The sequence below is a fragment of the Pangasianodon hypophthalmus genome, chromosome 8, assembly GCF_027358585.1.
Source record: "Pangasianodon hypophthalmus isolate fPanHyp1 chromosome 8, fPanHyp1.pri, whole genome shotgun sequence".
In the NCBI taxonomy this organism is placed as follows: Eukaryota; Metazoa; Chordata; class Actinopteri; order Siluriformes; family Pangasiidae; genus Pangasianodon; species Pangasianodon hypophthalmus.
In genome coordinates, this window is record NC_069717.1 from 18,315,945 (window position 1) to 18,333,263 (window position 17,319).

The 17,319-nt window shown below is 39.7% G+C and overlaps 1 protein-coding gene across 7 annotated transcripts in view; it reads left to right on the plus strand.

The window, feature by feature from the left end:
* pbx3b (pre-B-cell leukemia homeobox 3b) overlaps positions 1-11,790 on the plus strand; it is a 147,215-nt gene extending 135,425 nt beyond the window's left edge. For all 7 annotated transcript variants that reach the window (XM_026925843.3, XM_034307037.2, XM_034307036.2 and 4 more), the window contains one exon: positions 9,816-11,790. In XM_026925843.3, coding sequence (XP_026781644.2) covers positions 9,816-9,914 — 99 coding nt within the window. In that variant the 3' untranslated portion in view covers positions 9,915-11,790. The remainder of the gene's footprint in view (positions 1-9,815) is intronic.
* Positions 11,791-17,319: the final 5,529 nt, after the last annotated feature.

The following is a 17,319-nucleotide window of genomic DNA, read 5'->3' on the forward strand; positions in this document are numbered from 1 at the left end:
AGTACATAGTGAAACAAAACAACGTTTCTCCAGGACCAAGGTGCTACATAAGACAACACAGAACAACACAGAGCTACAGGGACTACATAAATTAGTCTAAGACAGTAATTAGCAGCTAGATGTTACTAAAGAAATGCATAAGATTAGTTAATCATCAAGAAGTGTGACCACCTCTATAAAAGCAGAACTTTTGGCAGTTTGGTGTTTTGGAGCATTCAGGTGTGTGTCTGCATCATGTCAAGAAGAAAGGACATCAACCATGATCTCAGAGATGCAATTGTTGCTGTTCATCAGTCTGGGAATGGTTATAAGGCCATCTCCAAACAATTTGAAATTCTCCATTCTACAGTGAGAAGGATAGTTTACAAATGGAGAGCCTTCAAGACAGTTGGCAACCTTCCCAGGAGTGAGCGTTCCATCAAATTCAGTCCAAGGTCAGACCATTAATGTAATTAGATACACTATATTGCCAAAAGTTTTGGAACGTCTGCCTTTATATGCACATGAACTTTAATGACATCCAATTCTTAATCCGTAGAGTTTAATATGGAGTTGGCCCACCCTTTGCAGCTATAAAAGCTTCAGCCTGGCTCGCAGTCTCTGCTCTAATTCATCCCAAAGGTGTTCTATCGGGTTGAGGTCAGGACTCTGCAGGCCAGTCAAGTTCATCCACACCAAACTCACTCATCCATGTCTTTATGGACCTTGCTTTGTGCACTGGTGCGCAGTCATGTTGGAACAGGAAGGGGCCATCCCCAAACTGTTCCCACAATGTTGGGAGCATGAAATTGTCCAAAATGTCTTGGTATGCTAAAGCAGTAAGAGTTACTTTCACTGGACATAAGGGGCCAAGCCCAACCCCTGAAAAACAACCCCACACCATAATCCCCCTCCACCAAAATTTACACTTGGCACAATGTAGTCAAGCTAGTACTGTTCTCCTGGCAACCACCAAACCCAGATTCGTCCATCGGATTGCCAGACAGAGAAGCATGATTCGTCACTCCAGAGAACACGTCTCCACTGCTCTACAGTCCAGTGGCAGCGTGCTTTACACCACTGCATCTGACGCTTTGCATTGCACTCTGTGATGTAAGGCTTGGATGCAGCTGCTCAGCCATGGAAACCCATTACATGAAGGTCTCTACGTACTGTTCTTGAGCTAATCTGAAGGCCACACGAAGTTTGGAGGTCAGTAGCTATTGACTCTGCAGAAAGTTGGCAACTTCTGCCCACTGTGCGCCTCAGCATGCGCTGACCCCGCTCTGTGATTTTACGTGGCCTACCACTTCGTGGTTGAGTTGTTGTTGTTCCCAATTGCTTCCACTTTGTTATAATACCACTAACAGTTGACCGTGGAATATTTAGTAGTGAGGAAATTTCATGAATGGACTTATTGCAAAGGTGGCAACCTATCACGGTACCACGCTTTAATTCACTGAGCTCCTGAGAATGACCCATTCTCTCACAAATGTTTGTAGAAGCAGTCTGGCCATGGAAGTGATTGGAACACCTGAATTCAATGATTTGGAGGGGTGTCCCAATACTTTTGACAATATAGTGTATAAAGAAATCCCCAAGAGCTACATCATGTGACCTACAGGCCTCTGTAAACACAATAAATGTTTATGTTCATTTTATGTTCATGTTCATGTTCACAAGTATGGCTTTCATGGAAGGGTGACTAGGAAAAAGCTGTTTCTCTTTAAAAAGAATATGGCTGCACAATAAGGTTTGAAAATTTGCATCTGAATGTTTGGTCATCATGCACAGTACCATGTTTGGTGAAAACACAGAATATCGCCAAAAACATCTCATACCAACTGTCAAGGGTGGTGGTGGAGGGGTGATGATTTGGGCTTGAGACAGCAATGAACTCCAGTGATCCCAAGCACACCAGAAAATTGACATCTGAATGGTTAAAGATAATGAAAATGAAGGTGTTGGAATAGCCAAGTCAAAGTCCAGACCTCAACCCATTGAGATGCTGTGGCGGGATCTTAAGAGCTGTGCATAAATGAATGTCTTCAAACATCAATGAACTGAAGAAATGTTGTAAAGAAGAGTGGGTCAAAATTTCTCCAAAACAATGTGAGAGACTGATAAACTCCTACAGAAAACATTTACTTCAAGTTAATGTTGCTAAGGATGGTTCTACATGTTACTGATTCATAGGGTGCACTTATTCTTTTCTCACCTGGTTTCTGAATATTAGTTTACCTTTCAGGAAAAAATGACTACATATTGAAATCTGTTTTTTTTTTGTTGTCACCTGAGGTTATTTGTTTGTTTATAGGAGTTGGTGAGGCCCACACAATTGTTATTTAGGCACTGATAACTAAAAATATAGAATTGAAGAAGGCTGTACTTTCTTTTTCCCATGACAGTATGTTGTTAGCAGTTGTTGGCAGCTGCAATTGTTGGCAATTGTAGCTTGGAGCTCTTTTTTAGAAACCAGTCTTGAGATATTTTGACTGTATGTTTAGGGTCTTAGTCTTGTTGAAACATCCACATTGTTCTCAGATTCAATTTCTTGGCTGATGAGATTAAATTATCCTCTAATATGTCCTGGTACATCGCTCCATTCATGTTTCCTTCAATGATGTGTAATGCCGCAGTATCATTTGCAGAGATGCAGCCACACATAGTGTTGCTCCCACATCCCCACTTCACTGGGTATGGTGTTCCTGAAATCATATTCACAACCCTTTTTTCTCCAAACATGACAAGCTGAATTATTGCTTTTTTGTTGTCTTTTGTTTAGAAGGAGTTCTGATATGTTCTGATATGCAAAATGCGCACACAATGGGCCTCATTTATCAGCCTTTAGTAAAGTTGTGTGTAAATGTTTGCACAAGGCGAACAAACAAAAATTTTCCACCAGATTTACAAAATATGTGGTATTGCTGATTTTCTTGTGTGTATGCTGAGCACTCGTAAAGTGAAAAGTGCATTCCCGATACAGCTCATTCGCATCTAGTGACGCCCGCAAAACTCCTTAAAAATTCAAGCGCACAAGAGTAAAAGCAGAGTAAAGGCAGAAAGACAGTTGTTATTTTGACTCACTTCTATGCAAATAAAAAATATTTAGCAGTGTAACAGCACCTGAAAAGGTAAAATTCCAGAGACAAATTACACAAAAGGTGAATTAGGTGTCAATTAAGTGAGAGACAAGAAAATGGTATGACATTGAAACGGAGGAGGAAAAAAGATAACCCTAACCCTACACTGTAGGTGATCATGCGCACCAAGCACGTCAGACAGGGAAAGTGCAATTTTTTTAAAATACTGTTTTAAGTATCTTGGCCAACGTGTACAGTGTTAAAAGAAGATACCATGGCAAATGGAAAAGATTTATAACCCAGCATTCATTCTCCGAAGAAAATCATACCGGTCTTTAAACATCCTTTCACTCATAGCGAGCGCTAAATCTTCCGTCAGCTGAGCCATTTGTTTATGGCTTACAGCTATGTGCAGACAGTCCAGCCCATCCTCCATATGTACAGCAGCATTTCTTTTGTCATAATTAAATGATTAGTTTTGTTCGTCTTAATTTATGGAATTATGTTGGCTCTCTTTCTCTATTTTTTCTATTCTTTAATTAATGCCAATAATGTAAATGACTGGTTTTCACAAAATTTTCCACTTAGTCCCTGACCTAGTGAATTAGTTTGAGGATGTGTTTTTAATACAGACTACTGTATGAGACACTTCTGTAAATTGCTCTGGATAAGAGCTTCTGCTAATTGCTGTAAACATAATAAAAAATAAGCAATTTAAACTTGACAATATAATCTGTCTATAAACATGCAGTAATCCAAGCAAATTATATGATTTGAAGTTGATCAAATTGAGATTTAGTTAGGCTTCTAATGTGTAAATTTACACATACTAAGGAGCACAAGGAGGATATGAACTTTTTCCAAATTTACAGGATTTTCATGAATACCAAATTTCTTGTGGAAATGCTAATATGAATGATTCACGTATATCCAGCTTGATAAATGAGGCCCATTGTGACTAAAATAATTGTTCAATTTACTACAGCTATAGCTCATTATTCAAACTTACTGCCTACAAATTTGCTATTGCATGAGGTGCAAATTGCACTTTAAAAGTCGATGTGAAATGGTGATAAAGGTCACTCATTAAGCTGTCAAAAAGCTAGAGAGTAAATAGGAATTTCAGTAATGAAAATCATGTAGCCTACATCAATAAAAGAAGTTCTTATTAAATAAAGACTCTGTCAGAACATGTAAACAGTGCTGAGGGCATTAATACGGCTGATATGCCATTTCATTAGTAATTGGTTTTAATGAAAAGACTGCTCTTTATGGAAACAATTGTACTGTATTCATTTTTTCTCGTAGTTGACTATGTTTTCTATCATATTTAGAAAATTGGCAATGTCACAAATGTTCTGTTTAATGTGTGAATTTTTTTTGTTGGATGTTAGGAAGACTGACGTGTTCCTGACATATGTGCTATGACAAGGGTCACAAAAGTAGCCCAGTTGTCAAGCAGTATTAAAGTTTTTCTATGTATTATAGTTTTCCTAAATAACTTTTTCATCATAGGCTGAAAATTGTCTCTTGTTACACATTCTACAGGAAAATCATACAGTTAGCAATGCTGCCTATAAAGCTTCGAGCAATACCAATGGTGCTAATTTACACCTGGAGGGTACAATTACAGTCTTCACTGAAAGTATTGGAACGGCAAGGATAATTCTTTTGTTTTTGCTATACACTGAAGACATTTGGGTTTGAAATCAAAAGCCGTTCCAATACTTACAGCGAAGACACTAATTGTACCCTCCAGGTGTAAATTAGCACCATTAGACCAGAATTTCATCTTTCATTTTCTGATAATTAGATCATGGCACCTTTGGTGTCGCCTTTGGTTGCATATCTCTAGCTTGACCCACTGACAACGCACTGACATCACCAAACTGTTGCATTCTTCTTTTGTGATGCTTTTCCAGGCATGTACTGTAGCTTCTTTCAGTTGTTGTTTGTTTTGGGTTTTTTTTTTCAGTCTCCTCTTCAGGAGGTGAAATGCACACTCGATTGGGTTAAGGTCTGGTGATTAACTTAGCCAGTCTATAACCTTCCACTTTTCACCTGATGAAATCCTTTGTTGTGTTGGCAGTATGTTTTGGGTCATTGTCTTGCTGCATGATGAAGTTCCTCCCAATTAGATTGGATGCATTTCTCTGTGAATTGGCAGACAGAATGTTTCTGCAGACTTCTGAATTCATTCTGCTGCTACCATCATGAGTTACATCATCAGTTAATATTACGGAGCCTGTTCCAGAAGCAGCCATGCAAGCCCAACCCATGACACCACCTCCATGGTGCTTGACCAATGAGCTAGTATATTTCGGATCATGAGCAGATCCTTTCTTCTCCACACTTTGGCCTTTCCATCATTTTCGTAGAGGTTAATATTGGTTCCAGAATTTTTGTGGCTCATCTCTGTATTTCTCTGTGAATTCCAGTCTGGCCTTCTGATTCTTACTGCTGATGAGTGGTTTGGCATATATGAGTACATTTCTGCTCTTGAAGTCTTCGAACAGTGGATTGTTATACCTTTACCCCTGCCCTGTGGAGGTTGTTGGTGATGTCACTAACTGTTGTTTTTGGGTTTTTCTTCACAGCTCTCACAATGTTTCGGTCATCAACTACTGTTATTTTCCTTGGCCAACCTGTTCAATGTCTGGTTGTTAGTATACCAGTGCTTTCTTTCTTTTTCAGTACATTCCAATTTGTTGTATTGGTTATTCTCAATGATTATGCAATGTGATTTCCCCTCTTTTCTCAGCTTCAAAATGGCTTGCTTTTCTCTCATAGTCAGCTCTTTGGTCTTCATGTTGGTTTATCCTTTTTAACAACAAATGCAGTCTTCGTGAAACCCAGGGTTCGAACCAAGTGTAGACATTCAGACTCGAACCAAGTATAGATATTTGTTTAAAAATACAATCTAACACAGCTGACATTATGCAAGAAAAATCAACAGAAGTTCAAGGTCTGCATCAGAAGTAACTGAGACAAACCTCTGTTTTTTCCATACTCTGCCCTGTGCCTACATCTCCTACACAATTATCCCAAATCCAGGATTATTATAAACAAATACCATGTCATAACTCTGGATAACTGTGGATATCTGCAGGTTGGCTGGAGAGAGAGCTGTAGAAAGGAATGCAGTGGTTTGATCTGAGGAAAATGGAGGGTAAAATTAATTAAAGATAAAAGAAATTAATTAAATAACACTAGAGATCATAGTGCAGTTCTTAAAAGAGATAATACAATGCAAAGATCAGAATGTAGTGGCATAGAGCTTTGATAAGAATTTGCACTTTAGATCTCTGTTTTACTGAAGGTAATACACCAACATATTGTAAAAGATAGTTTTATTTGTAGTCTCCTGATGGAAAATAAAACACATTTTCTTGAATACAAAGACTGTATGTATAGGTTAAGAATGCTTTAATTTGTTTTAAGCCTTATAATCAAGACAATACAACCTTATCAATCACATAAAGGGTCTTTGCCAGTTTGAAATATTCATAATCTGGTCACTCTTAAACATTCTTCCTTCTAATCTTAGTTCACTGAAGGAAAGTTCACACTTAATTTCCTACGTGTTGCAAAGTATATTAAATATCACATGAAGCAAGGAAAAGATTCAATGCCTGTTTTGCAAGCAGTGGTGCGCCACTGCCATATGCCGGTGATTCCAGTTACTATGAATATTGGATATATTCTAACTATAAATAAGGCTTTAAATAATGGGTAGAAAAGATTGAGTCATGATGTGGTCACCCTGTCTGGATTTTAAATCCCACTCATCAAATTTTGGATATCCTGACTAATATGACCCTCTACCTATCAATCACCAGTAATTTTATCATATACTTAGTGGTGTAAAAACTGTAAATATGCTGTTGTTGTTGTTGTTGTTGTTCTTTCAGTTACTCCTGTTACAGTTCACCCCAGCAGATCATTGGTTTGCATGTTTGATTTGGCACAGGTTTTATGCCATTATGCTACATAATCCCTTCTTCCTCTTGTCTCACATCACCTAACGTTCATTAAGGTGATGGAGCACTACCCTCACATTCTCCTCTAAAAGTTCTTGATGCAATTTTGAATTCACTACTCCATAAAACAGTGAATGCTGTCCAGGCTGTGAGGCAGCAAAGTTGCCCCAAACCATGATGCTGCTGCCACCATATTCTCTCATGGTATGGTTCACAGGGCAAGGTTCATATGAACAAACCTTTCTTAAAAAGAGCGGTAACTAACCAGATGTAGTGTGTGTTTTAGAGTACACTACCTGACTCCCTTTAGCCTTTGGACAAGTTGTTAGCCCAGAGGTTTGCACAAAGTTTAAAACCTAGACAAGGTTAAATGGTGTACAAGTGTTTGTGTGTTATCAGTTTAGGGTGAAGGGGCTTGTCTATTATTATGACTTGGATGAAGATAATCCAGGTATGTTTTAAAGGATCACGATCTTGCAACTATACTTGGATGTATGGTGGGAAAGGGGGTAAAGAGGGGATGGCAGAGCATGTGGTATTAAGGCAATGTAACTTTAGCAGTGGAGAAAATGCATTGCATACAGTATATGTTGGCACACACCATCATATTGTATTTTAGGTTATAGATAGGATCTGCATTATGTTAATTTTGCCATATAAAATTCATTCCTTTAAGTCATTTTATTTATTGTTTTAAGGAAGAAAAAGAATTTGTAAAAGTACCCTGAAAAGCACACTGCAAAAAAAAAAGCAAGCCCAGAGGTTTGCTGAAATTCCTACTGCCTCCTGAGTCTTCCTCTGCATCATACAAATGGGGTTCTGCAGTGGTGCCAAAACCTGGGATCAAGAAGGATTCAGACACCATGGAAGCCTCCTCAATCAGTGACACCATAAAGCCCCTCGCCAGCCTCCACCAAACCCAACACCAAGTGCTTCTCAAACTGTGCAATGAGCAGCAGCTGCCAAGAGCCGGTGGGCACTCCAGAAGCTGCTGCACCCTCACCACATCTCCAGCTGTGTTCACTGCCACCATCCCACGCCTCACACTCACCAAGATGGCCTCGACCGACAATTCAGAGGCCTTCCTTGAGCTTTTTCGAGCAAGCGGCAGCTGTGTGGAAATGGCCAAAGGATGAATGGGCTCTCCAACTCCTCCCATTGCTATTGGGGGAAGACTCCTGGCTCTCTTTTTTCTCATTCTCCCTCTCTCCTCTCATCCTGCCCTCCTTCACCTTTTTCAATTCAATTTTATTTGTATAGCACTTTTAACAATGGACATTGTCACAAAGCAGCTTTACAGAAATAAATGGATTAAAAAAAATATATTGTAAATATGTGAATTTATCCCTAATGAGCAAGGCAGAGGAGACGGTGGCAAGGAAAAATTCCCTGAGACAATATGAGGAAGAAACCTTTAGAGGAACCAGTCTCAAAAGGGAACCCATCTTCATCTGGGTTCAATGGATAGTGCAATTATAAATAAATTCCTCATATTATTGTGTACTATATGGAAAAATAGTGCAAATGTGCAACCAGTAAATTCCTTCTTCTCTGATGTCTCCCCCAGCTCTCTCTCCACCTAAGAACAAACTTGCATGCCAGCCAAGGCCGTAGCAAAGCCCGGGCAGGTTAAAGGTGAAGCACTTCAAATATACCACCTCAATCTCCAGTAACTGTGGAGAGAGGTAGTTCCTGTGGCTCTGGTGAGGGTGGTTCCTGAGAGGGAGGAGCTGAGACTGGAGGTAAATCTAAAAGGTGCAGTCCAGTTCAACCCGGTCCCCTGTGGAGATCACCTCTCTCTGTCCCAGAGAGCACAGGTTGCCAGTGTGCAAGGGGAATTCTCCAATGTGTTTTCATCTCCACCCGGTCACACAGATATTGTAGAGCACCACATGCTTGTAGAGAATCCTCCAGGCATGGTTATACACAGCCGCTCCTATCTTTTACCTGAACACAAAAAAGTGTGTTTTGGGAGGAGCTCAAGGCTATGCTGGACATGGAGTAATCGAGGAGTCACAAAGTGATCGGAGCTGCCCCGTGGTCTTGGTGCCCAAAGCCAATGGGTCAGTCCAGTTCTGTGTGGACTTTAGAAAAGTCACCACGGTGTCTAAATTTGATGCATACCCAATGCCACGCATTGATGAAATACTTGATTAGACACTGGATTTCACCAAGGGGTATTGGCAGATTCCCTTGTTTTCAATATCCCAAGAAAAAAACAGCCTTTTCCACTCTGTTTGGGTTACACCAATTTGTCACCATTCCATCTGGTTTGTTTGGAATGCCCAGCATTGTTTCAACATCTTGTGGACAGAATACTATGCCTGCACAATGCATATGACCTCATTATTTATAGTAATGGTTGGCAGCAGCTTTTGGCAACAACATCTGAGAGCTGTCCTGAGATCCTTGAGATGGACGGGACTCACAGAAAATCCAAAGAAGTGTGCAATTTGATGGGTGGAATTGTGCAATTGGACAGTATCTGGGCTTCCACTTGGGCCATGGGCAGGTGAGTCCCCAAAAGACTGCTGCCTGCCCAAGACCCAAGCCCAAAAAGGAGGTGAGGCAGTTCCTGGGACTGGCTAGCTATTATTGGAAGTTTGTGCCTAATTTTTCAGATGTCACCAGCCCGCTGACTGAACTCACTAAAAAGGGACCAGCTGGTTCAGTGACCAGAGCCATGTGAGTGGACTTTTGCCAGGTAAAAGCGGTTTTGTGTGGGGGCCCACTGTTTCATTCTACCGACTTTTCTCTCCCTTTTGTTCTGCAGACTGACGAGTTGGACAGAGGCCGTTTTGTCCCAGGTGGTGGAGGGGGAGGAGCACCCCATGCTGTGCGTCAGCCGGAAGCTCTCCATAGGATAGAGTAAGTACACTACCTATAGCCTCTGTTCTGATCATGCTCCGCTCTGCATGAAGGTTGCCAATGCAAGGAACACTCATTGGTATCTGGTACCTACCTCAGTCTTTCAAGTCCGAGGTGTTCCACAGGCCATGGGTACAGTTGTAGTGGTGGTGTTGTGGGGGAATCAGCTGCAGGCCGGACGGCTCCCCGGGCTGAGTTGGGCGGTGGGGGTATGTGGCAACGGGGTCATGGTTGAGTGTCAGCTGCAGACAGAAATGAAGCAGGTTGAACCGGCAGGTCATGTGTGATTCTCATCTGTGTCTTATTACTGCCAGTCTACTTATGTGTGTTTCCTTGTGCTTTCAGTAACTGCCGTAACCACGCAAACACTCTGAAAATGCTATTGAAAAAAATTCCCTTGTCACCAAAGTCCAAGTTAAAAAGTGGATTTCTCCAACCCATTTGGTTTATGTCAATTAAACACTCTTTCATTTTTCATTTAAACTAAAAGAGATGTGTGTGCAACCTGGTTGCAAAAAGACCTTAGTTTACCCCACAGATCACTTAGGACCCCACATATCACTGCTTGTGGCTATATTTTGGTTTGTTTTCATTATTTCACAGTCTTGCCTGTGTGATGTGCCAGAGGCAGAAAAAAAATTGAAAAGTCTATCTCCGTCATGCTTAAATTTGTTAGAATCTAACAAAAGTGCTGTGCAAATAAAATTTAATCAAACATAAATGAAAAGTGAACAATTTCATGTTTGAGTCTTTAGGTTTTTGCATTCACAATTAAAAAAAATCTTTAACTTATGTAAACTGCTTTAGATATTTTCAGTACTATTGCTGTATTCCAGTTAAAAAAGATAATCACATATGGAATCTATTCTTACCATTCTTTGTCAGAAAATGGCATTCACTTTATTCTCTTTATCCATTAACATGATTGTGGTTTAGTGGTGTTTTGTGAATAGGAGGTGGGGTCAAGGAGAAGGAACATGCTGATGGGTGGATGGGGACACCTGTACGGGATTAATAAATGAGTATTTTGTGTTTCAGTGCGTGGTTATGGTAGGAAAAAGGAGTAGAGGAGAGAGCATGGAAGGTGCTGAGTGGCCCAAAAGCTAAGCAGCAAGAACTGAGCTGAGTGTGTGTTTCTGTGTTAACCTTGAAGGGACCAAAATGCTGACAAGTGCTCAGGGAAAAAAGAAACCCCAAGCCTGCCTCCCATTTCTTTATTCCCCTCCAAACCAGTGAGAGGGTTACAATGGCATAATGTCAACTTCCCCTAATGCTGCATCTTTATTTCTGACTCTTCAGGTTTGTTTCAGTCAAAAGCTAACTTATCAAGATGCCACATGGACTTGGACAAGCTGGGTTCCACAGGGGCATGGACTGCCTATGTGATACCTGGGCTGTTACTGGGGCCCATTTGAGGTACATATGTAGGGGCAGCCCAGAAAGTCTACATATGTAGAGTCCACATAGACCCTTGGTGGGCTTGTTTCAATTTACTGTCAGAGATTTAACCTCTTCTCTGCAGTACTTCAGAAGCAGATTAAACTGCCTTTAATGTTAATTATATTACATTTATCACTATAAATTACAGTGAGGACATTTTCCCCCCAAATTCTTATTATTTTATTATCATTTCAACTTCCTCAATTCAGAATAATTCAGTGACATTAAAACCCTTCCTTTATGACATCTAATCCACAAATACTGCACATATACAGTGATCAGCCATAACATTAATACCACTGATAGATGAATAGAATAACATTGATTCTCTAATTATAATTTACCTACACAATATTAGGCAGGTGGTTTTAATGTTCTGGCTGATCAGTACATATTCATATAGGTTTAAAATGGGATTTATTATTTTGTGGGCCATGACTGGGGCCTAAGTGGACATTAAATTTTTTAAGCTGTAAGTGTTTATATATATATATATATATATATATATATATATATATATATATATATATATATATATGTATATATGTATGTTGTAATATGGTTGTAATATATATATGTTATATATTATATTATATACACATACATACATACATACAGTGCATATAAAAAGTCTACACTCCCCTGTTAAAATAGCAGGTTTTTGTGATGTTAAAAATTATACCAAGATAAATCATGTCAGAACTTTTAGCACCCTCAATGTGAAATTACAATGTGTAAAAAATTAAGTGAAAAACAATCAGAAACATTTTATGGAAAAATAGGAAAAATAAAAAACCTATGCAGTCCAGTTGTTGTAAGTGTGCACACCCTTTTATAATTGGGGATATGATCCCATTCAATCTCATGTTCAAAAGTAATTATCATACAGCTGTCATCAATTAAATGATTCTGATTAACCTCAAATAAAGACTGTAGGATTTTCTTCACATCTTTTTGGTTTCATCTGACTTCTGAAGCCATAGTCTGCAAAGAGCTAACAAAGCCTGTACAGGGTCCCACTGTAGAAAGGTATTGATCAGGAGAGAGGTACAAAAAATTTCCAAAATATTAGATGTACAATGGAACGCCGTGAAGGCCATCATCAACAGAAAATGGAGCACCATAGTGACATCACAAAGAACAGGATGTCCCTCCAAAATTTATAAAAGTACAAGACAAAAACTTAACAGGGAGGCTGCCAAGAGACCTATGGCAACATTAAAGGAGCTGCAGGAATATCTTACAAGTACCACTACTCTCTGCATGTGACAACAATCTCTCATATTCTTCACATGTCTGGGCTATGGGGTAGGGTGGCTAGACGGAAGCCTTTTCTCACAACAAATCATCCAAGCTCAACTAAATCACAAAATAAATCACAAACCCAAACTAGGTGGCAAATTGTGTTATGGTCTGATAAGACCAGTTCCAAAAGGTATAATAATTGCATAATTTTAAAAGGTATGTTTGGTGCAAAAAAAGCACATCACTAAAAGAACACCATACCCATGGTGAAGAATGGTGGTGGCAGCATCATGCTTTAGGGCTGCTTTTCTTCAGCCAGAACTAGGGCTTTTATCAAGGTGGAGGGAATCATGAATAGCTAAAATACCAGTCTATTTTAGTGCAAAACAGACTGTGGGGTGACCCGAAGCAGGCTGTGCACAAGGGATGCCCTTACAATTTGATGGATCTAGAATGTTTTTGCAAGAAAGAATGAGAAAGAGTCAAGATGTGCCACACTGATAGACTCTTACCCAAAAAGACTGAGTGGTGTAATGTAATCAAAAGGTGCTTCAACAATGTATTAGTTTAGATGTGTGTACACTTATGCAACCAGGTTATTGTAAGTTTTTTATTTTTTTGTTTTTCCATAAAATGTTTCTGATTGTTTTTCACTTAATTTTTATATGTTGTAATTTCACATTGAGGCTGTCCACTCCACTGTACATATATATATATATATATATGTACAGTGGAGTGGACACCCTATATATATATATATATATATATATATATATATATATATATATATATATATATATATATATATTATATATATATATATATATATATATATATTATATATATATTACAGTCAGGTCCTGAAGTATTTGGACAATGACAGAGTTTTTGTGATATTTCCTTTATACATCACCACAATGGATTTGAAATAAAACAATCAAGATGTGATCAAGATGTAGACTTTCAGCTTTATTTTAAGAGGTTCCACAAAAATATGGCATTTACCATTTAGGAATTACAGCCATTTTCAACAAAGTATCTCCATTTTCAGGGGCTCAAAGGTATTTGGACAAAGTGACATAATTGTAAATATAACCATTATTTTAATACTTGGATGATCCTTTGCAATCAATGACTGCCTGAAGTCTGGAGCCCATGTTCTCAAAACTCAAATTCTGAGTTTCTTCCCTGGAGATGCTTTGCCAGGCCTTCACTGCAGCCACCTTCAGTTGCTGCTTGTTTGTGGGTCTTTCTGCCTTCAGTCTTGTCTTCAGTAAGTGAAAAGCATGCTCAATTGGGTTCAGATCAGGCGACTGACTTGGCCATTGAAGAATATTCCATTTCTTTGCCTTCAAAAAGTCTTGAGTTGCTTTCACAGTATGTTTAGGGTCATTATCCACCTGCACTGTGAAGCGGCATCCTATCAGTTTTATAGGATTCGGCTGAAAGTGAGTAGAGAGTATAGCCCTATACACCTCAGAATTCATCTAGCTACTTCTGTCAGCAGTCACATCATCAGTAAACACCAGTGAGTCCATTCCATTGGTAGCCATACATGCCCATACCATAACACTTCCTCCACCATGTTTGACACATGATGTGGTAAATGCTGGATCATGAGCTGTTCCTTTCTTTCGCCATACTTTTCTCTTCCCATCATTCTGGTACAAGTTAATCTTGGTTTCATCAGTCCAAAGAATTTTATTCCAGAACATGGGAGGCTTTTTTAGATGTTTTCTGGCAAAGTCTAATCTGTCTTTCCTGTTCTTGAATGTTACCAGTGGTTTGCACCTTGTTGTAAACCCTCTGTATTTACATTAATGAAGGTGTCTCTTGATTGTAGATTTTGACAATGATACGCCTACCATCTCCGGAGTATTCTTTACTTCTGTTGATGTTGTGAAGGGGTTTTTCATCACCAAAGAAAGGATTCTGCGATCATCCACTTTAGTTGTCTTCCCTGGTCTTCCAGGCCTTTCGATGTTGTTGAGCTCACCAGTGCTTTTTTTCTTTTTAAGAATGTACCCAACTGTTGATTTGGCCTCACCTAAGGTTTTTGCTATCTCTCTTATAGATTTATGTTGTTTTTTCAGCCTAATGATGGCCTCCTTCACTTGCACTGAGATCTCCTTGGACTTCATATTGGTCGAACAGCTGCCAAATGCCAACTCAATACCTGATATCAACTCCAGACCTTTTATCTGCTTCATTTGTCTTGAAGTAACGAGGGAATGGACTGCACCTGGTCAATTAACTTCTTGTCAATCAATTGTCGAAATACCTTTAAGGCCCTGAAAATGGAAGTACTTTGCTTAAAATGGCTGTAATTCCTGTAATGATGGTAAATGCCATATTTTTGTGGAACCTCTTAAAATAAAGCCAAAAGTCTATACTTCAATCACATCTTGATTGTTTTATTTCAAATCCACTGTGGTGGTGTATAAAGGCAAAATCACAAAAACTCTGTCATTGTCCAAATACTTCCAGACCTGACTGTATATATGTGTGTATATATATATATATATATATATATACCCATGTACCCATGTTGCTGTTCCATAATAACCAACATTAAATCCATGTGGGGGCCAACAATTTTGTCTACAAAGGCCCTACATGTAGCCCATCTGGGCCCATCATTAGCCCATACTGACATCCGCATATGTGGCCACCATGGGAACTGCAGACAAAAGATGGTGGGACCCAGCTAGGCTGCCCATATAGGCCCCAGTTTCAAGCCCTTTTGGAATCCATGTACCTCCTATAATTAATGATGGCAGAAAAAATATTCATACATTGATTAATGAAATCCAATTTCAACAATTTCCTGTATTCTCTGACCGATTTACCTGCCAATGAGCTAAAGTTATTTTCATGTTTAACATATTAATGTAATATTATAAGGGTGTAATAATACACTCCGGTCACGATTCAATTCGATTCACAATACTAGCTTCATGTTTCATGATTCAATTTGATTCACAGAATATTTTGAACAAAATTTTGATGAAGAAAAATTATGAAGAAATTTAAATTTCTGTATAATAAACAATTCAAAACAATTCAAAGCATTTTTATCTGCATAAAACTAAATAAATAAAAAATTGCTATAAACAGAGTTTTAATATTGTAAACAAAATGTACTCTTATAATATGGCTGTGTAACCATATAACTTATAAAGTGTATCAGGCATTGTGATCTGGAGCTATCGGTCAGAGTGCTCTTTGTGTATTTTAAGTTCATTCCCAAAAACAGTGGTTGTTCTTCTTTCGGCTGCTCCCGTTGGGGGTCGCCACCACAGATTATTGGTCCAAATATTTGATTTGGCACAGTTTTGGCACGCAACCCTCCCGAATTTTATTCGGGCTTGGGACTGGCGAAGAGAGCACACTGTTGCATGTAACCCCACTGGATGGGGTTGGTTTCCTGGCCAGGAATCGAACCCAAGCCACAGTGGTGAGAGCGCTGTGGTCTAATCACTAGTCCTCCAGGGACCCCAACTCACAAAATGTATATATTCTGTATTATATCCCAGTATGTCACTTTTTGAGCTAAGTCCTACGTGTGTCTCATTTCTGGCAAACACTAGTGTGTTCCAGCTCACCATACTTCTGGTCATGCACATCTGTTTTCAATCATGCACACACTATATAACAGACTCCAAACACTCACACAATATGAAGTATCACTCTGTATATGTACCTGATTTGCCAAGCCTTTTTTTTCCTCATGTTTTATTTCTGGTTCATGATCTTGTTAAATGTCTCCTGGTTTACTGATTCTATTTTTGCCTCATATACTCTGTTTGCTGATTGCCTGACCCTGTGCCTGTTTTATGCCTCTGCCTCTGCTATACGCTTTGGATTTGTTTGCCTGTATGCTTTCAATAAAGCATACCTTTGAAACTGCATCTGCCTCTGCTGTCTGACATTATTTTTCGCAGCTTCCATGGATGCAGCAAGTATAATGGCAACAGACAAAGCAGCTCAAGTATGGCTTGTGGGAGAACAGCAGCAGCAGCTTGTTATGCTCGATGCTAAGCTCATGCACATCACCAACACGCTGTGATCACAGCTATCTATACCACCAGCAACAGGAATCCCTGGATTCCCTTATCAACCTTTCAATCTGCCTTGACCAACTCCTGCGAAACTGCAAGAGGAGATCCATGGAGCCCAATCCTTGAAACAAGCATCACTGTGCCCATGCAAATGGGCCAGATGAAACTAACCACTAAGGAATGCCAAGTTTGATGCCAGTGCCCGGGGGAGGGGATGTTGTAAGCGGTGTGTGAGAAAGCAGAAGTGCGGCAAGAGGTCGGGGGTCATGCTAGGCTAAAAACAAACCCTATCCGGCTGGCTCTCCCGTCCATCCTGCTCTCCAATGCCTGCTCCCTGGACAATAAATTGGACTACATCCGACTCCAGCAAACTACGCCGTGTGAGTTTAGAGGCTGCTGCATCTTTGTTTTCATGGAGACGTGGCTCCGCGACAGTGTTCCGGACGCCGCCATTCAGCTAGACGGGCTAGTCTCGTTTTGTGCTGACAGAAACACAGCTCTATAAGGCTCGCGGCGGTGGCTTGTGTATTTACATCAACACGGTATGATGAAAGAACCCGGTGCTAGTTTCTAGCTACTGCCCATCGCTGGTGGAGTTTGTGACTGTTGGACACAGACCATTTTATTTACCATGGGAATTCACCAACATACTTATAATCGGAG